This window comes from Sus scrofa, chromosome 7, assembly GCF_054392235.1.
Source record: "Sus scrofa isolate SSC_HxYL_T2T_F1_AM1 chromosome 7, Sscrofa_HxYL_maternal_Yorkshire_Landrace_v2.0, whole genome shotgun sequence".
In the NCBI taxonomy this organism is placed as follows: Eukaryota; Metazoa; Chordata; class Mammalia; order Artiodactyla; family Suidae; genus Sus; species Sus scrofa.
The window spans coordinates 125,258,244-125,278,324 of NC_139389.1; the positions used below are offsets into that span (position 1 = coordinate 125,258,244).

Here is a 20,081-nt window from a genome sequence, read left to right on the forward strand (position 1 = left end):
GGGGCCTTGGGAGCAGAGAGGACACACCCCACCGCAACCCCCACCCCCACCCCCATCCCAAGGGAGCCGAGGGCCCCCTGCAGACAGGGCTGCCTGATTGGGGTCTGGAAGGAGAACGAGTGGCCAGGAGCAGGGCAGAGAGGAAGAGCCCCTGAAGGTTGCTGGAATCTTCCACGGATCTCTTGCCGGTCTGGTGAAGACTCCTCAGGTGTTTTGATTCCAGGCTGTCTTGCCTTGGAGGATAAAGATAATGTCTCCCTCCTGGGAAGAAGGCAGATTTTTTTGTTTTTTCCTGATGAAGATAATAATGACACTCACCTTAGAAGACCATGTCTGCTCCCGGGGCAAATGTTAGACACGTTTGCTCGCAGCCTTTTTCCACAGCTCGTGGTATCTCGGCCTGACCCACACCCCAGGCACACAGCATCCACCAGGGCCCCCCTCTGCATCCCCCACAGGGTGCTCCGCAGGCAGGGGAGTCCAAGCATATATGAAGCCTGTGCATCTGGGTGCTGGAAGTAGGCAGTCCTGTGTCTTTTCTTTTCTTTTTTTCTTTTTTTTTTTTTTTTTGTCTTTTGTCCTTTTAGGGCTACACCTGTGGCATATGGATGTCCCCAGGCTGGGGGTCTCATCGGAGCTGTAGCTGCCAGCCTACACCACAGCTCACAGCAACACTAGATCCTTAACCCATGGAGCGAGGCCAAGGATCGAACACACAACCTCATGGTTCTTAGTTGAATTCGTTTCTGCTGCGCCACGACGGGAACTCTTTTTTTTTTTTAAATGAAACATTAGTGGCCAGCTTTTATTCTGAAGCATTTATATATATATATATAATGATTTTTATTTTTTCCCATTATAGCTGGTTTACAGTGTTCTGTCAATTTTCTACTCTACAGCAGGGTGACCCAGTCACACATACAGGTAGCAATCCTGTGTCTTTATCCAGGAGTCTCATATCTCCTGCCAGCACCTGTGAAACTGTGGTGGTGACTTTGTTTGCATGCAAGAGGGGGAAATTCTTTGACTCTCGACAGTTTTTGTTTCTTCTTTTTCCATCCTCACCTGCAGCATATGGAGGTTCCCAGGCTAGGGGTGGAATCAGAGCCGTGGCTGCCGGCCTATACCACAGCCACAGCCGTACCAGATCCGAGACATGTCTGAGACCTACACTGCACCTCGAGGCAACGTCAGATCCTTAACCCAATGAGCAAGGCCAGGGATCAAACAAACCCACATCCTCACGGAGACTAGGTTTCGTCCTTAAGCCACTGAGCCGCAGTGGGAACTCTCTCTTGACAGTTTTGGACCAGGAAGATGAAAGAAAGGGACAAAGACAGAAAAATGAAATAGGAGCGTGCTGAATGCAGTCACTGTGCATTTCCAGGTTGCTTGTTCTGGGTTATTTGCACATAAAGCCTGAAACAGAGTACTGGTGGGGGCGGGGGCGGGGAGACCAAAGGGGCAGCCAGCAGGCCCTGAATGGCCCTGCCTGGCAGCACAGGGAGTCTGGAAATTCTCCACCACGTAGAACAGGATTGGGGGGTGGGGGGGCTGGAGGCTGTAACGAGCGCTCGGCAGTCAGACTGTTGTCTTGAATTACCATGTCTCAGGGACAGAAACCAGAGTTGCCTGAAGAAACAGCTGATTGCAGCTCCGGACAGGAAATGTGGAGCAAAACATCAGAGACACCAGAGAGGAAGGAAGCTATGGAAGTTTTTAGGGTCACGTGGAAAGGGCTGGGGCGTCCACCTGGAAGATTCCATCAGCCAAAACCAGACAAGCCGAACTTTAATACAGACGGGCAATGGCGTTCCCGTCGTGGTGCAATGGAAACGAATCTGACTGACCAGTATCCATGAGGATGTGGGTTTGACCCCTGGCCTTGCTCAGTGAGTTAAGGATCCAGCGTCGGTTGCAGACACCACTAGGATCTGGCGTTGCCGTGGCTGTGGGGTAGGCCGGCGGCTACACCTCCGATTCGACCCTTCCCCTGGGAACTTCCATATGCCATAGGTGCGGCCCTAAAGACCAAAAAAAGGAGTTCCCGTCGTGGCGCAGTGGTTAACGAATTCGACTAGGAACCATGAGGTTGCGGGTTCGGTCCCTGCCCTTGCTCAGTGGGTTAACGATCCGGCGTTGCCGTGAGCTGTGGTGTAGGTGGCAGACGCGGCTCGGATCCTGCGTTGCTGTGGCTCTGGTGTAGGCTGGTGGCTACAGCTCTGATTCAACCCCTAGCCTGGGAACCTCCATATGCCGCGGGAGCGGCCGAAGAAATGGCAAAAAGACAAAAAAATAAATAAATAAATAAAGACCAAAAAAAAAAAAAATACAGATGTGTAATGGATTGAAACCCATTAGTCATGGAAAAATCCTCTGGATACAGCTGCTGACTTGTAAGAGACCCCAGTGACAGAAACCCATGCCCACCAGTAGCTTGCAGATGCCATCAGCAGGTCCAGCCTGAGAAACTCCTCCTGTCAACAGCCTGGACTCTGCAACAGAAATTGGAAGGGAGAAAAGAAAAAAAGATGAGGAGGAAACCTGTAGCCTAAGGGAGACGAAAAGACAGGACCGTTTTCTAAGTGGGCAAGTGTCTAGGGTTACACACTTGGTTTTTCTTTTTGTTTTGTTTTTATTTTTGTTTTGGTTTTGGTCACCCCTTAGCATATGGGGTTTTGGGCTAGGGATCCGATCCGAGCAGCAGTTGCGCCCTATGCCACAGCTGCATCCATGTCAGATCTTTAACCCACTGTGTCTTGCTGGGGCTGGAACCTGCATCCCAGCACTGCAGAGATGCTATGCATCCTGTTATGCCCCCCATCCTGTGGCGCCACAGCAGGAACTCCTCGGGATGCACACTTAGGATAAGACCGCAAAGAACGTGGAGTTCCCGTTGTGACGCAGCGAAACAAATCCAACTAGTATCTGTGAAGACATAGGTTCGGTCCCTGGCCTCGATCAGTGGGTCAGAGATCAGGCGTTGCCGGAACTGCAGTGTAGGTCACAGACATGGCTAGGATCTCGTTTTACTGTGGCTGTGATGTAGGCTGGCAGCTGTAGCTCTGATTCAACCCCTAGCCAGGGAAATTCCACATGCCACTGGTGTGGCCCAAAAAAGCCAAAAAAAAAAACAAAAACAAAAAACCCCAACCCCAAAAAACCCCCCAAAGAACACACCAGAGCGATTACTTTTGGGGGGCGGGGGTGGGGTGCTGTGATTGGAACGCAGCACAAACAGGCGGGGGCTGCCAGGGTGGCTGGTGTGATGGATATAAGTAGGTGGAAAAAATGCCGGTCCAAGTGTGACACACATAGAAAGGCCACCCTTACCAGAATTCTAATAGAAAATGGCTTAATAGGAGGGGTGGAAAGCCACTCTGTGGGGGTCCTACTGACCGTAGGAAAACAAGTCCAGGCAGTGAGACGTGTGCAACTGTCAATCATCTGAGAAGTGAACAAGCCGCTTGCGACCTTTAGAACCACATTCAAGTGTCTGCACTTGTTAAACAGTTTAGTATATTTCTGCTGCACAGAGAGGACAAATAACGAGGCAGGATCACCACGATAGTTGACAGTTCTAGAAGAGAGTTCCGTTTTTAGCATCTGACTCTTGAGGTCTTTTAAGAGATTCCTTTAAAAAATTCTTTTCAGGAGTTCCTGTCATGGCGCAGTGGTTAACGAATCCGACTAGGAATCTTGAGGCTGCAGGTTCGATCCCTGCCCTTGCTCAGTGGGTTATGGATCCGATGTTGCCGTGAGCTGTGGTGTCGGTTGCAGACTAGGCTTGGATCCCGAGTTGCTGTGGCTCTGGCATAGGCCGGTGGCTACAGCTCCGATTAGACCCCCTAGACCTGGGAACCTCCATATGCCGCGGGAGCGGCCCAAGAAATGGCAAAAAGACCAAAAAAAAAAAAAAATTCTTTTCAGCATTTACATATGTTTGAACATCAGCTGGCCCTCAGGGTTGCCCATTCTAGAGCTTTAGTGATACACACACACACACACACCATAAGCTCCCCCCAGATCTGTAGGACAGTGAGAGTTCTTTATCCTGGCTGTGGTAGGACAACCTCACAGAGAAAGGATAATCTGATTAAAGGTGGGTTTATTAGAGGAATTCCTGGTGTCTCAGTGAGTTAAGGATCCAGCGTTGTCACTGCTGTGTGAGCAGGTTCCATTCCTGGCCCAGGAACTTCCACATGCCCTGGGTGTGGCCAAAAATAAAGACGGACCCATTAGACACAGAATTTTGTCAAAGACATAACCCTTTTTGCCAGTATCTCAATTTCCAATCTGTACCTCACTTTGAAGGTGTCAATTGCTGCTAATTAAGACAGGTTTCACTGCAAAGTCAGGTGGACCCAAGTGTCATTGTCTGGTGTTGCTTTTTTGCTTTCTATTTAAAGTCATCTAGTTATAGGGACTTTTTTTTTTTTTCTCCCACAGCTACACCTGCGGCATATGGAAGTTCCTGGACTAGGGGTCACATCAGAGCTGCAGCTGCCAGCCTACGCTGCAGCTTAACCCACTGAGGGAAGCCAGGGATTGAACCCACATCCTCAAGAGACACGATGCTGAATTCTTAACCCACTGAGCCATGACAGGAACGCCTAGAGGGCGTATTTTTAAAACATTACTGAAATATAATTAGCAAACCACATAATTCCATCTGATGTGTGCCAGGCAATGGCTTTCTATACAGTCGGGTAGGGCAGCCATCACCACGATCGGTTTCCGAACATTTCCAGCCCCATCAGCTGCCTCTCCTCCCATCTCCCTCTCCCCATCACCAGTTCCGGGAACCACTCATCTCCTTTCTGTTTCTCTGGAGCAGCTTATTCTAGACATTAGACACAGATGGAGCCATATGATGCATGGTCTCGCATGTCTGCCTCTTCCCCTGGCCAAACGCTGGCGCTCTATCAGTGCTTTATCCATCTTGTTGCCACACAATATCCCACTGCATGGGCAGGGAGAATTCTTTTTTTTTTTTTGACTGGGCCAGCGGCATGTAGGCGATCCCAGGCCAGGGATCGAACCTGTGCCACAACAGGGACCCTCACCACAGTACTGACAATACAAGGTCCTTAACCTGATGAGCCACTAGGAAACTCCAAGTTAATGTTACTTGTATTTCTTCTCCTTTTTCAGGCACATCCACGGCATATGGAGTTCCCAGACCAGGGATCGAATCCAAGCCTCGTCTGCAACCTACACCACAGCTGCGGCACTGTCAGATCCTTAACCTACTGCCCGAGGATCAAACCAGCAACACCAGAGATAGGTCAATCATTAACCCACTGCGCCACAGCGGGTGCTCCATTAGTGTTACTTTTAAACAAATCTTTCAGGAGTTCCCCTCCTGGCTCAGCAGAAACAAATCCAACTAGCATCCATGAGGAGGCGGGTTCAATCCCTGGCCTCACTCAGCGGGTTAAGGATCCTGCGTTGCCATAAACTGTGGTGTAGGTTGCAGACTCAGCTCAGATCCTGCATTGTGGGCTGGCAACTGTAGCTCTGATTTGACCTAGCCTGGGAACCTCCATATGCCACAGGGTAGGGCCATAAAAAGCAAAAAACAAAAACAAAAGAACCATCTTTCACAAACCCGTGGTGAGTACCTCCCCACACGCACTGGGCGGAGGGAAGCAGGGTGAGACGGGCAGCCTCTGCCCTCAGAGAAGCTCAGAAAACCCGTGTGTGGTATCAGAGCAGACCCTGACATGTGCTGGAAAAGAACCGAAGAAACTGCAAATGCCAATGGCCAGAGACAGGGGACTTTGCTGGGTGGGAGAGGAGGAAGCCAAGGAAGACACGGTACTTTCAGATCCACCTTGAGATCCATCTGTCACCTGGGGGGAAGGGCGCTCTGGGCATGGGGCAGGGCAGGGAGCAAAGGCACAGAGGCTGAAGAGTCTGGGGAGTGAGGGGAGCAGGAAGTGGCAGGTGGGGAGGGGTGGCGGGGCTAGGAGACAGACAGATGGGGGGTGGGTCAGGAGGGACCAGGAGCAAAGTTGGGGACCTGAAATTAATACTCAGTTATAAATCTTTATTTTTTAGATGTGTCTGTTATTGCAAAATAAAATACAAAAGCAATCAAAAATGATACTATTTTCTAAAAATAGTTTTCCATTTGGGGGTTTATGCTCCTCTTCAATAAAATCACTGTGAAGATTTAAGAGGTTCTGGCTTCAAATTCCACAGAACAAAGACTCTCACTGGCTCCAGAAGCCCCAGTGAACTTCTCGCTCCTTACAAGGTTTGGGCAAAAAACCCTCTTCAAAAGCAAATGAACCAAGCTCAGCACAGAACTTTGCCGCTCAGATCTGGGTTTTCCAGGGGATCACAGGCGACCTGTAAGAGCTGCCGAGGTCGGAAAAGACAGCCGGGCTCCGGAGAGGCCTGACCGCATCCCCAGGAGCGCCTGCAGGCGCCGGGCGAGCTGCCCTCTGGCTCCACGTCTTCGGTCTCCAATCAGCACACATTCTAAGGGACGGCGGCATTCACATTTGGAAAAGCGTCAGGCGGGGGCTCGGTGTCAGTAGTAACCAAGGCACACCTTGTCCATGGACAATTTTATGCTGCGAGAAACGGAAAGAAGAAGTTGGTGACCCTGAGATTGGTCAGCCCTGAAGCCATGAAGACAAACAGAACCCAACATGGAACAGAACGTCATGCGGGAAGGACCTGCCCGACGATGAGCCCGGGGACACGCATCGATTTGGAAGCCCTCCCCGGCCAGAGGCGGCAGCCGGCAGAAGCGAACGGCCCACGTGCAGGAAAGGACAGCAGCGCCGCCTGCGGCCCTCCGCTTTCAGGAGGCCTCGGACCCTTCCCCTGCAGGTGCTGGCTCACCTGGCAATCGGATACGAGTTTTCACAAAGGTTGGCCAGCACGTACAAATGTCTCAGAGCATATTCATACTAGAAGAAGACAAAACCAAAAGACAATCAAATATCACCATTTCAGCACACACACACAGAGTCAAATCCCACCCTGGGAAAATGCGAAGCATCTAGACCAGTGGTGCTTGATCTTATCGGGTCAGGGGTCCCCTCCCCACCTTTGGAAAATCTGTTGAGATTTCCGGACCATCTCCCAAGGAAGAGCACGTGTGCAGGGGCTCTGCAGGCTCCTACAGCGCCTGCCCAGGACTCCTGGGGGAGAAGCCCCCCCCCCATTAGTGAGGACCTCCCCCGGCAGCCTGGCTCTTGGTTCTGGGACACCCTGGCGAGTGAATGCTGAACCAGATGACAACCGATAAGACCAAAACAACTAGGGATGTTTATCCTGAAAAACACTTCAAGGGAATCTGAGAATTCTCAAGAGAAGAAAGAAGAGATTTCCTTGATATGATTCCAGAGGGCAAAAAAGTAACACCGGAGGGTAACATATATTAAATAAATGGGAATTTTTAAATTATTAAGTAAAGAAAATGCTTTGTTAAATAAATGAGAAATCGAAGAGAGAGGAGTTCCCACTGTAGCTCAGCACTGTAACAAACCCAACTAGTATCCATGAGGACACAGGTTTGATCCCTGGCCTCACTCAGTGGGTTAAAGATCTGGCGTTGCCATGTGCTGTGGTGTAGGTCGCAGATGCAGCCTGGATCCTGCATTGCTGTGGCTGTGGTGTAGGCCAGCAGCTATGGCTCAGATTCGACTCCTAGCCTGGGAACCTCCATATGCCATGGATACAGCCCTAAAAAGCAAAAAAAAAAAAAAAAAAAAATTAAAAAACAAATAATGAATAAAGGAGAGCTACCTCCACGTGCCCTGCCCTCCACCTTTGGAAGCATCTAGGGTGACCGCGGTCTGCACACTACAACCCAGAGAGAACTTTCTGCATCGATGATACCATTCCGTACCATTCTCAATTCAGCAGCCACTAACTACATGGGGCTACTCCCCAGAAAGAAACTTTTTACAGCTGCACTTGTGGCATCAAAATTCCCAGGCCAGGGGCTGAACCAGAGCTGCAGCTGCAGCCTCTGCCATAGCCACAGGAACACCAGATCTGAGCCACATCTGTCATCTATGTCATAGATTGTGGCAACGCTGAATCCTTAACCCACTGAGTCCAGGGATCAAATCCTCATCCACAGAGACATCAGGTCCTTAACCTGCGGAGCCACAACGGAAACTCCCAAGAAAACTTTTTCGGTACCTTCCACCCCTGACATTCTGCAATGTGTACAAACCAGGTACTTTTTTCTCCCCCCTGGGTCAGGGTCTGACTTAATAAACCTGGGGAAGAGGTCAGAAGAGGCCCAAAGGGGAGAAACCTGTGTGGCTGGTGTGACGGGGAGGAGCAAGGGACGGGGGCCTGGCGGGGACAGCACAGCGTGGAGAGAAGAAACTCCCCCTCAAAAGCCAACCAAAATGGGAGCTGAATCATCTCTGAGTGGGAAGCTCCCCCATCCACTGGGACAACTCAGAGCATCTGGCGCCAAGACTTAAGGTCAGTGAATTTGGGGCCACCTTCTTCCTCTCCCATCCCCACTCACGGCCTCTGGAGGCGCCTGTGGTTTCCTTAGCCTGGATGGAACCTTCTACAAGGCAATGCGTCTGATGTGATTCCCAGTGGACAATAATCATTCGGATTTGGGGTTTAAGATGCAGAGACGGAGAGGCCAAGCTGGTGGGCCCAGGGAAGGCGGGGTGCGGAGGCCGGCGGCCTGGGGGCCTGGGCTTACCGTGGGGGAGTGCCAGTTGAAGCAGTGTGTGCGGAAGTGCAATACGGCCTCCTGGTAGCACTCGTGCGCCGTGAGCGGGTCTCTCTGGGACAGGAGCCTGTCCACCTCAGCGTCGGACCCCACGGTCAAGGAGACGATTTTGCGCACGGACTTCTCGATGACGTTCCTGGCCTGGGAAGAGACACGGCTGTGCCAGACGTCCCTGACTTAATGCAGCCTCTTTGGAGCCCTGGACCCGTTCCCAGTTTCTTTCACACAGCGCCCCACCCCGTACGCTAACAGATGCTGACAGATGTAGGCGTCCTGCAGCAAAAGAGGTGCATTCGAGGCATCTTTTTTTTTTTTTTGGCCAGGACCACAGCAGGAGGAAATTCCTGGACCAGGGATCGAACCTGTGCCACAGCAGCAACCAGAGCCACAGCAGTGACTATGCCGGATCCTTAACCAGCTGCATCACAAGGGAACTCCAAGCAAGGCTTCTGTTCCAGCTAGAAACCTTGGAAAACACCTTGCCTTTCAGGGCTCTTCCGGCGTGACAAAGACACTGAAGTCTACCTGAAGAGCAGGCATGGCCCAGTGTGAGGAAAGAGGGGGGTGCGTAGGAACTGCACCCCAAAGCAGCCTGTCTGTCTAAGCAGCGCTGTGCGCTCACAGGGACCTTTGCTTGTTCTGGAAACCATCGAAGGCTTCAAAGGACACCAAAAGGAGAGTTCCTGTCGTGGTGCAGTGGTTAACGAATCCGACTAGGAACCATGAGGTTGCAGGTTAGGTCCCTGCCCTTGCTCAGTGGGTTAACAATCCGGCGTTGCCGTGAGCTGTGGTGTAGGTTGCAGACGTGGCTCGGATCCCGCGTTGCTGTGGCTCTGGCCTAGGCCGACAGCTACAGCTCCGATTTGACCCCTAGCCTGGTAACCTCCATATGCCGCGGGAGCGGCCCAAGAAATGGCGAAAAAAAAAAAAAAAAAAGGACACCAAAAGGGGCATCATGTTCTTCCCATCAGATAATGCAAACCAGCGCCACATGGAGGGATCTGCTTCTGTGTGTCGTCTACACTGACCAAAGCGTACAACGAGCCCAACCCCCCACCCCCTGCCAGGGTTCCTTTCATTCCTGTCTGGATGCGCCCTGCCCACCGTGTTAGGCCAGCCGTTCTCAATAGGTGGTCCGGGACCACGGGGGTCCCCCAGACCCCTAGGGGCTCCATAAGGTCCTCTCTTTCCCAACCAGGCATCCATGGGAGGCAGCGCTCTCTTCACACACTTCAGCCAGAACCGCAGAGCCCCACAGAAGGAATGCAGACACGGGTGCAAGGATCCCGCTGTCTTCAGCGCGCTGGGCGGCAAGCAGGTGTGCAAAAATGTCATGTCATGCCCCTCTGCTCTCCCCAGTTGTTTTCGCTTTAGCAAATGATGGTTTTTCACAAAACCATATATCAACACAAAATGGGTCTATTATTTTTTTCTTTTTTTTTTAATTGAAATAAAAAATTTTTAATGAACATGAACATTCGGTGCTACTTTTCTAGATTTGGTACCTGCAAGGAAGCCTTTATTATGTTTTTCTAAAGGAGTTAATATCTTAAAAAAGCTCCGGTCAGTGCTAATACAGTAAACATCGATACAGCCACATAAACAAAAGCTCTTTGGGATCAATAATGTGAAAGGTGTAAAGAGTCCAAGAGGAGAAAGTCAGAGGACTCCTGCGCTACATGCCGACGCCAGCAGAAGAGTACGGCCTGGTGAGGAGTTCCCTTCGTCGCTCCTCAGCCAACAAACCCAACTAGGAACCAAGCGCATATGGGTTCGATCCCTGGCCTTGCTCAGTGGGTTAAGGATCCGGCATTGCCACGAGCTGTGGTGTGGGTGGCAGATGCAGCTCGGATCTAGCGTTGCTGTGGCTGTGGTGTAGGCTGGCAGCTGTAGCTCTGATTCAACCCCTGGCCTGGGAACCTCCATATGCCGCAGGTACAACCCTAAAAATAGCAAAAAAAAAAAAAAGTACAGCCTGGTTACTACACCACATATGGGGCACTATCAGGAGTATTAGTTATACGACTTAAGAGCGATCACAGATTTTTTTTTTTTTTGGCCATGCCCACAGCATGTGGATGTTCCCAGGCCAGGGACTGAACTTGCACCCCAGCAGTGACCCAAGCCAGATCCTTAAACTGATGAGCCACCAGTGAACTCCAAGATCACACAGACTTTTTTTTTCTTAGAAAATTCAGGCCAGGAGTTCCTGCTGTGGTATAGTGGGTTAAGAATCCCACCGCAAAAAAAAAAAAAAAAAGAATTTGACTGCAGCCAGTGGCTCAGGTTGCTGCAGAGGTGCAGGTTCCATCCCTGGCCCAGTACAGTGAGTGGGTTAAAGGATTAGGCATTGCTGCAGGTGTGGTGTAGGTCACAGCTGTGGCTCAGAGTCAGTCCCTGGCCCAGGAACTTCGCTATGCTGCTGGTGTGGCCATTTAAAAAAAAAAAAAAAAGAAAACGTCATTTCAGGCCAGATACCAGCACGTCAATCCCTGAGCTGTGCTGCTGAAGGGGACAGAGTCGACGCAGCTCGCTTTGTTGGAAAGACAGTAAATCTCTGCCCGGCATCTCGTAAGTACAGGCCTGGTGGTTCTAGTCTCACAGCTAGAATTTGAAAAGAAATTTGGCCAGTTCCAAACAAATGGATGTCAAACACACCGAGTCATCACAAGAGACTGCTCAAGCGTTTCAGGAAGAATCTGGGGCTGTGACTATGATATCCTAAAGCAGCAGAAACGTTCTGTGGATTGGATTTTTTTTTTCTTCAAAAAATGGATTCGCTAATAACTCACTAAACAGCAAAATAAAAATGTCAAGCAAGCAACTACGTATAAAAGAAGAAACACCCGGAGTTCCCGTCGTGGTTCTGTGGTTAACGAATCCGACTAAGAACCATGGGGCTGCGGGCTCAATCCCTGGCCTCGCTCAGTGGGTTAAGGATCTAGCACTGCTGTGGGCTGTGGTGTAGGTCACAGACACAGCTCAGATCCTGCGTTACTGTGGCTGTGGCATAGGCCAGCGGCTACAGCTCCGATTAGACCCAGCCTGGGAACCTCCATATGCCGTGGGTACAGCCCTAGAGAAATACAAAAAAAAAAAAAAAAAAAAAAAGAAGAATTAGAAACGGCCGTGTGCCATGGCTTCTTAGCAGGGGACAAGGAAGGGAGAGACAGGCCCCTTTCCTATGCTCCCTGCCTCCAAGAGGTCCAGGCTAGTTTACTGACAAAGAGGGATGCCTACACTGCCCTGCCCACTCGTGTCCATTTCACAGTGAGCAAAGACGCTGGTTCCTTTCCCATATATGCCCGTGTGGCCAGAGGAGGGTGACCTCAGAGCTCTGTCACCTGGCTGCCACCAGCATGGAATAACGGGCAGGAGGCGGCAGAGATGGCTTGAGCGCGGTGCCCGGCGAGGCTGGGAGCTGCGCCTCGCCGCCACTTACCTGCAGATGCCTGTCGATCTCCGCGACAAGACGCCTGGACTCCTGCAGATCGTTGGTGCGCGTCAGTTTCCTTTTCATGATGGTGAGCGGCACCTCGGGGCTTGGAGTGAGGTCGAGGTGCTGGACTGGGGGCAGGGAGATGGGAGAGCTGGCTTTGTGTTTCAGACCCTGAAACTGCACCAACTTCATGGCAGAGATGGACTAGGAGAGAGAGAGAGAGAGAGTCACTCGGAGTGCGACGAGCAGATGTGCCAAGGGACCCTGGTCCTGGAATTCACAGCTCCCTCACGTGGTTTGGGGACCACTGAGGGGGCATAAGGACACCCTGAAAGCAAGCGCTCGCCTCTCAGCAGCGGGCAGGGCAACGCCTTTGAGTGCCTGAAACCCATCAATGACCAACTCTGAAGATGCCCGGCGCCCTTGGCAGAACTGCTACCCAGTCACGCCGAGCTTGGACCAGAGTCGTTTCAGCCAGCGGTGGCCCTAGGCTGTGCTCACTGCCCCCATGCTCACCCTCTTACCCCCTAGGGACAAGCAGGAGGACAGCGCAGAGCATCTGAACAGGTTAGAGCCGAGGTCTGGTCCACTGAGGTGGGCAGAGCTAAAGCCGGGGGGAGCGGGAGCCGACTTGGCATCAGGGCCTAACAAGCGGGCCCAGCCCCCCGGCTCTATTTGCCCACAGAAGTCACTGCAGACAGGATCCCGATGAGAGGGGAAAAAAAATGCTGCAGGCATTCATGTTCCTAAACCAAGCAACGCTAATTTATAAACAGTTCTAAAACAAAAAATAAAATAGACACCCACATATACAGAAATGTAATGTTTACAAAAGATCCTTCGTATCTCAACCAAGAGCAGGAATGATGGATGCTGCGGAAACTGGAAAGAGGACAGAAAGCCCAGGGCAGAACTGCTGTGGCCGGGGACCTTCTCCCTCCAATCCCCCCCAAAGCCAGGGCCACCTGTGACCCTGCCTCTCCTGAGTCACCTTTCCCCAGCCTCCTCTCTGCTCCGCCCCGCCCCGGACCACTCCCCACCGCCCCCCAAAAGCCGGACCAGGCCCACGGCCCCCCAAAAGCCGGACCAGACCCATGGCCCCCGGAGTGCACGTCACACAGCCTGTGACTGCCCTGAGGGCTCAAAGCCCTTCCAGACCACACCCTGCCCGTCAAGCTCCGAAGACAACAGCTGGACTGACTGGCTCACACGTTCTTCTAGAAGGCTAATGCCTGGATCAGAGATCTCAGCTGGCGAGCTCGCAGATGGTGCTAGGCCGCTTGGGGGACGGTGTGGGGTCATAAGGACTAGGACGGGGACCCCGCACCGATCACCTCCTCTGCCCATCCCAAGGGCTATAGCCGCAGGGGTGGTCCCTACGGCCCAAGCCTCCAGCGACTACCTGCTGCGACCTCTGGCTGGACAGCCCTGATGGACTGAGCGACTGTACCAGCTGTCCCTTCTGAACACAAATGCAGGGGAGAAAAGCCTCGAATTTGTAGCCAAAAAGTCAAGTAACACTCTGCATCCGCGGGGAGGCTGCACCTCCGAGGATCCATGGTGTGGGGCTCGAGGTGGCAAAGCCACCAAACCTTTTGATTCAATGACTTCTTCCCACGTGCTGGGCCTGTGCGCCACCTTCTTCAATGCTCCTATGACCTTGGGTGCTAGGGCTCTGACCGAGGAGGAAACGGAGACCCAGAGCAGGCAGGTAGGTTGCGCTGAATCTCACTGCTTGGTGGTTTGAACCTAGCAGGTCCGATTCCAAAGCCTGGACAGAATCTCTGGGATGGAGCGGCCGTGAGAGGCTCCGTGCCTTGGCCTTTTCCCATGATGATGGGTCCCGGTTCTCATCATCAAGAGATAAGTGTTGCAGGCCAGTGAGCCTGAGGCCCCACTCACCTTGTTTCCATACTGCATGACGTGGCTGGTGTTGGTGTGGGATTTCACCAGCTGGTACTGTTTGTGGAGCGTCTCTCTGGTCAGATCCTCCTGCAAGAAGGAAAACATTCGGCGTTCCCGTTGTGGCTCAGCGGGAACAAATCTGACTAGCATCCATGAGGATGCAGGTTCGATGCCTAGCCTCGCTCAGTGGGTTAAGGATCTGGCATTGCCGCGAGCTGTGGTGTAGATTGCAGATGCGGCTCAGATCTGGTGTGGCTATGGCTGTGGTGTAGGCCAGTGGCTAGAGCTCCAATTCAATCCCAGCCTGGGAACTTCCACATGCCATGGTGCGGCCCTAAACAGACAAAAAAAAAAGGAAAACATTCAAGGCCTTGGACCGTCACCCCTGACAGCTAAGCCTCAAGACAGGCAGCCCCCGGACAGCTCACCGAGTCTGAGTCTTCCATCCAGTTGACGCTGTACCAGTCTCCCAGGTACGTGGCCCTCGCTTCGTCATAGTAACAGGCGTAAGATGACTCCCTTGGGTTGGCGGCGGTCGTGGCATAAACTACAAGAAATTAAAGACATCTTTCAGTCACATTTTATTCTTGGCTGTCCATGGATTCCACGAGAAGCTTGGGTTCCTTCTCCTTCCCCAGTGTGCTGAAAGCACATCACCTGTAATCAGTTCCGGGAGGGCAGGGAGACCCCGGGGTGTCCCCTGTTCGCTCGGTTACAGTAACTCATCTAAAACTAAATGTGGAAGAAAGAGAAGCCAGCTGACAGATGCTTTCTACACCAATGAGCAAGCACGCATGCTTATTAGGACATGAATGCTGACAGATTTTCACAGCGCCAGAAAACTTGAAGGATATGTACCTAATTTCATTTCCAGAGAAAGTGAATATTTATTGAAGGAAACATTTAGACTAAACGTATGAAAGAGTCACCATTTACTACTGAGCTGCCATGGGCTCAAAACTGTGCTGGGCAAATGTCACTGGACATGTAATTCTTCCCACAGATGCTACCTTTATCCCCATTTTACAGATGGGGATAACTGAAGGTCAAAAAGATAAGTTATTGGCCCAGGATCAGAGAGCCAGCAAGCCAACATATTGCAAAGGATGGAGGCCAGTCCACAGTCTGTGATTTCAGACTTAGGTAATCCAACCAGAACCTGGCAGAGCACTTGGAGCTCACCTCCAGAGCCTACATCGCTTCATGCCCTGACCACTGATCTCCAGGAGCAGAAGATGCTCAGAGCTGCCCCCAGGTCCCCTGCTTCCAGGCCTCTGCCTTGGTCCTTCCAATGGACAGAATCAGAGAATGTCCAATTGCACCACTTAGCCAGGTGCTCACCCAGCTGGGCTTGGAGACCAGGGCTCCCACCACCTACCGTCGATGTTGGGGGGCAGGTGGTTCATCATGGACCCAGACTCACAGGCTTCAATGTAAAACACCATCTGGGAAACGAAGGAGACACATGAACTCACCCTGGCCGGGCACAGACCCCTTGCAAATGCCACTCTGCCTCTCCCACGCTCTTGACCCACAGCTTAGGAGTCCTTCACTTTTGCTTTGGGGAGACAGCTGCTGCCACAGGCTACAGACAATGTTGTCATCCAAGCCAGAAAGAATCAAATTTGTACATGGCCAATAGAATAAAATAACCGATGAGCTGAAATGATGCAGAGAAAATGGAGCCCTACATGGTGCTAAGGGAAACTGATTTGCCATGCAAGGCCGCCTGCGAGAGAGAACCACTGCCGACACATACACGCCCAAGCTGTGCAGATGCTGTACAGGCTGCTACGGGGCAGGAAAGGCCACAGGAAAATAAGGAGGCAGTGTTTTCCTCCCCAGCTGCCCTGAATTGGTGACAGTCCCAGAAACAGTGTCTGGAAGTGGGATCCTTAGCCCAGCAGCAGCAGCAGCAGCAGCTGGAAACTCAGAAGGGCAAACCCTCAGGCCTCTCCCCAGCACCATGGGGAGTCAAATTCCGGGGGGTGGGGCCCACACCATGTTTTAACAGGATCACCTGTAATTCAGATCTAACAGTGAACGCGGTAGAATCACAGAAAGTTAATCCCGGGAAATCAGAGGTCAAGACTGACCCAAAAAAGGTCACCCATTCGGGAAAATGCAGGCAGTGCGGAGTGAGAAGGCGCTCTGCTCCCACCGCCTTCCTCAGGTTCATGGCCAGGGCTGCCGCGAGCACTGACATACCTTTTGGTACATCCTGTGCTTGTACATGTAGTGGATGGTCTCGTTCAGGTCCTTCACATGAAGCTGAAAGGTAAGAACACGGACACTGAGGCCAAACACACCGAGAGAGACTGTTGGCCGGATAAGGCAGGGATGCCCTATAAATTCTCACTGGGAAATCCTGAGAGGTAACCGCAGTGCACAGATTTATCCCCCAACGTCATCAAGGGCTTTATTCACACATGCAAAAGGGGAAGAGGATGTGCTTCCTTGTCACTGAGCCCAGTGCCTTCAGGACCTGTGTTCTATTACTGCGTCTGGCACCATGCACCCAAGTTCAGCGACAGCTACTGATGCTGAGACATCAGGAGACGTGCAGGGAAGACCGACTTGCCCCAGAGATGCCTCTGGGTGGATGTCCAGCTGCTAAACGTGACCCTACACTCAGCAGCCGCGTGCAAACCCAGCCCGTGGGACGTCAGAAACCCACATCACAGGGGTATGGTCACCCCCGAGATTTTGGTTTCCCATTCTCCCGGCTTGTCTTTAAGACATTAAGAAAAACTCACATCCTCGTTAGGAAACACCAGTATCCCAGTGGCTCCGTGATCAGTGAAGTAAACGAACACGTGGTCCCGGGGGCCGCTGCCAAGAGAGACGCAGACGAGCGTGAGAGCGAAGCCAACCACTTCCTATTGAAACCAGTTTCCATCTCTCTGCAAAGTCGCCCCGATCAAAAGAAAGGAGAGGTACGCAGTTCCCACTGTGGCTCAGTGGTTATGAACCCGACTGGTGTCCATGAGGATGCAGGTGTTCGATCCCTGGCTCCGCTTAGTGGGTTAAGGATCCGGCATGGCTGTGGCGGCGGCGGTGGCGTAGGCCGGCAGCTGCAGCTCTCATTCGACCCCTAGCCTGGGAACTTCCATATGCTGCAGGTGTGGCCCTAAAAAGACAAAAAACTAAGGAGAAGCCTGAGGATGACAGTCTTCCAACCAGGGAGGAGAAGCCCAAGAGGCTGCCGTTGGCCTGCTCCCTCTGCTTCTGCTGAGTGCTCGCTCTTCTGCACCACGAAAGCGTGTCTCAGCCTCGAAGCTCTGGACTGTGGCGGGGATGCACTCAGCACACAGCCAGGGTGATCCGGAGGGTGGGGCCTTTGCCAATGAGCCTCCTCCCAGGCGGCCCCACTTTCCCCACAGGTCGCCCCCAAGGGGGCCAGGACACACGGTCCTGCAGCTCTGACTGCCCCTTCAGGCCCCTCAGCTTGGGCACAGACTGAAAGCCCACCTGCACCCTCACCAGGCTCCCACTTGGGGCACCATCTCAGGGCTGCAGAGGTGTGATAACTCACTTGGAAGCAATCTGGCTCATCCCGCACATGTCCGTCTGGGCTCTAACTCACCAGCTACTTGTGCCAAGTCTTGCTCCCCTCCGCCCCAGGCACAAGAGAAACAGTACCCTTTGCCAAGGAGCTGAGACTCTCTGAAGTCTGGCTCCGAAGGTCCCCAACATCATGTAAAAATGCTGCATAAAGAGATGCTAAAGGAGACATCTCTAACCCGGAGCCGGGGGGCAAGCCCTGGGATCACTTTTCTCCAATACGAGGGTTGGCTCTGAACCTAGGACTCTCCTGCTCCCACCGGGCTGACCTCCGATCAGAGCACAGGCCAGGGGCCCGGCAGGCTGACTGGCCGCAGGGCTTCACGCCTGTCTCCGTGTCCCACCAGATCGGCACTAAGATCCGCAAGAGCAAAAGCAGCGAGTTCACTGCCGGGAACCATCTCGCGAGGAACAACGAGGGGACCCGGATCACAAGGCTCCCTCATGACAGAAATGGGGGGGAAGGAAGCCTCAGTTCTGTGCAGCCTGTTAGGGCGGAGCTCCCCGCCTCTCGTGGGTAAAGAGGCCGGACACAAAGAACAAGGTCTGTCTGAAGTCTCGACTCTTGGGGCGCCAGGTCAGCCAGAAAAGCGTGACAGCCCGAAAACAGACATTACCTCTTCAAGACCTTTCCAGACCCTTTGCCCTTCACTGCTTCCGCATCGCCTCTCAACACCGCCAGGAAATTCTGTGGGGTGACATCCTACAAAGAATTGGGAGGTGAGATCAGACACAACTGTCATTCCAAATCACTGCCCTCGCTGAGTCTGTGGCACACATCCTGGGCCACTAATGCACACACCTTCAAGGCTTCAAGTTTAAGGACAAACATTTCGCAAGCAAGAACAAAGACCCAGGAGTTCCCATTGTGGTGCAGCAGAAACGAATCCGACTAGAAGCCCTGAGGACGCACGGTGGATCCCTGACCTCGCTCAGTGGGTTAAGGATCCGGCATTGCCATGAGCTGTGGTGTAGGTCGCAGGTGCGGCTCAGATACTACATGGCTGTGGCTGTGGTGCAGGCCTGCAGCTGCAGCTCCAATGTGTCCCCTAGCCCAGGAACTTCCATATGCCAAAGGTGTGGCCATAAAACAAAAAAAAAAAAGAGGAGCTCCCATCGTGGTGCAGTGGTTAACGAATCCAACTAGGAACCATGAGGTTGCGGGTTCGGTCCCTGCCCTTGCTCAGTGGGTCAAGGTTCTGGCGTTGCCGTGAGCTGGGGTGTAGGTTGCAGACGTGGCTCGGATCCTGCGTTGCTGTGGCTCTGGCGTAGGCTGGCAGCTCCAATTAGACCCTTAGCCCGGGAACCTCCATATGCCGCAGGAGTGGCCCAAAAAATGGCAAAAAAAGACAAAAAAAAAAAAAAAAGAGATCACTAGGCTACAACTAAGGTTTTTTTCTTTTATTTTCCTCTGCTTTCTATTACCATTCTCAGAACTTATGCCTTTAAGCACAAATCTCAACACAAACATGAAACATGGACCAGAAATCAGTCTCATGAGGTTCTGACTCTAGAAATACAAGAAAGAGAGGGGAAATCATGCCTGGAAAAGAACAGTCCCCGCTGCTCCCACCTGCGCCCCACCTCACCTCGCCGGTGTAGTCCTTCAGAACCCCCTTGTACACGTCCGAGCCGTTGGGCCTGTTGATCACGATTCCTGGGGTAGGATTGCTGAGAATCAAAGAACACAACTGAAGCACACAACCTGATACATCTCTGAAGTCTGTTTCTTCATGAACAGGCCCAATGTGCATAAGAATACTGGACGGCCAAGACTGCCACAGACATTTCTCATCACCCACCCCCCGCCCCTCCAAGGTCAGCAACGTGTTCGTGATGTTATTAGCATCTCGGGGCTCAAGATGTCCCCCAGCTCCTGAGCTCTTGGCAAGAGTAGTGAAGGGTGGAGCTGGGAACACTGAGGCCAGGGCCCCCAGCCCTGGTGTGCCTGGCTTGCCACGGGACACCAGACTACATCCTGGGGGCCAGATCTCATCAAGAGATCTCTCAGCGTGAAACTACTTTCAGAAAAAGACAGGACCAGAGTTCCCGTGGGACCTCGAGTTAAGGATCCGGCATTGCCACTGCAGCAGCTCAGGTTGCTGCTGAGGCATGGCTTTGATCCCTGGCCCAGGAACTTCTGAATGCTGAGAGCGCAGCCTAAATAAATAAGGAAATAAATAAATACAAGTGCTCAGATGTTAAAAGCTCAGAATGGACTATGGACTGTCCTGTGACCACAGGGCCACAGTCGGGTAACCGAGGAGCTGGGAGATGAAACGGGTTAGGTTTAATACCAGTATCTGCTGCCTCTGATCTCAAGAAATGAGACAAGCGGGCATGAGAGAACCACCTGTAAAATTAAATTCAACAAATTAAAAAAAAAAAAAAAAGGCACAGAAAGAAGGGTAGTAGGGTCTATTACAAAGGAACCCTTGTGAACAG

The 20,081-nt window shown here is 52.3% G+C and overlaps 1 protein-coding gene across 2 annotated transcripts in view; it reads right to left on the reverse strand.

The window, feature by feature from the left end:
* Positions 1-6,031: 6,031 nt before the first annotated feature.
* Positions 6,032-20,081, reverse strand: part of LGMN (legumain) — a 33,828-nt gene continuing 19,778 nt past the window's right edge. For both annotated transcript variants that reach the window (XM_001927082.8, XM_005656451.3), the window contains exons 4-14: positions 19,226-19,307; positions 18,254-18,339; positions 16,829-16,904; positions 16,281-16,343; positions 15,451-15,517; positions 14,501-14,619; positions 14,070-14,159; positions 12,171-12,371; positions 8,699-8,869; positions 6,859-6,926; positions 6,032-6,584 (exon numbers count right to left, since the gene is read on the reverse strand). In XM_001927082.8, coding sequence (XP_001927117.4) covers positions 6,542-6,584; positions 6,859-6,926; positions 8,699-8,869; positions 12,171-12,371; positions 14,070-14,159; positions 14,501-14,619; positions 15,451-15,517; positions 16,281-16,343; positions 16,829-16,904; positions 18,254-18,339; positions 19,226-19,307 — 1,066 coding nt within the window. In that variant the 3' untranslated portion in view covers positions 6,032-6,541. The remainder of the gene's footprint in view (positions 6,585-6,858; positions 6,927-8,698; positions 8,870-12,170; positions 12,372-14,069; positions 14,160-14,500; positions 14,620-15,450; positions 15,518-16,280; positions 16,344-16,828; positions 16,905-18,253; positions 18,340-19,225; positions 19,308-20,081) is intronic.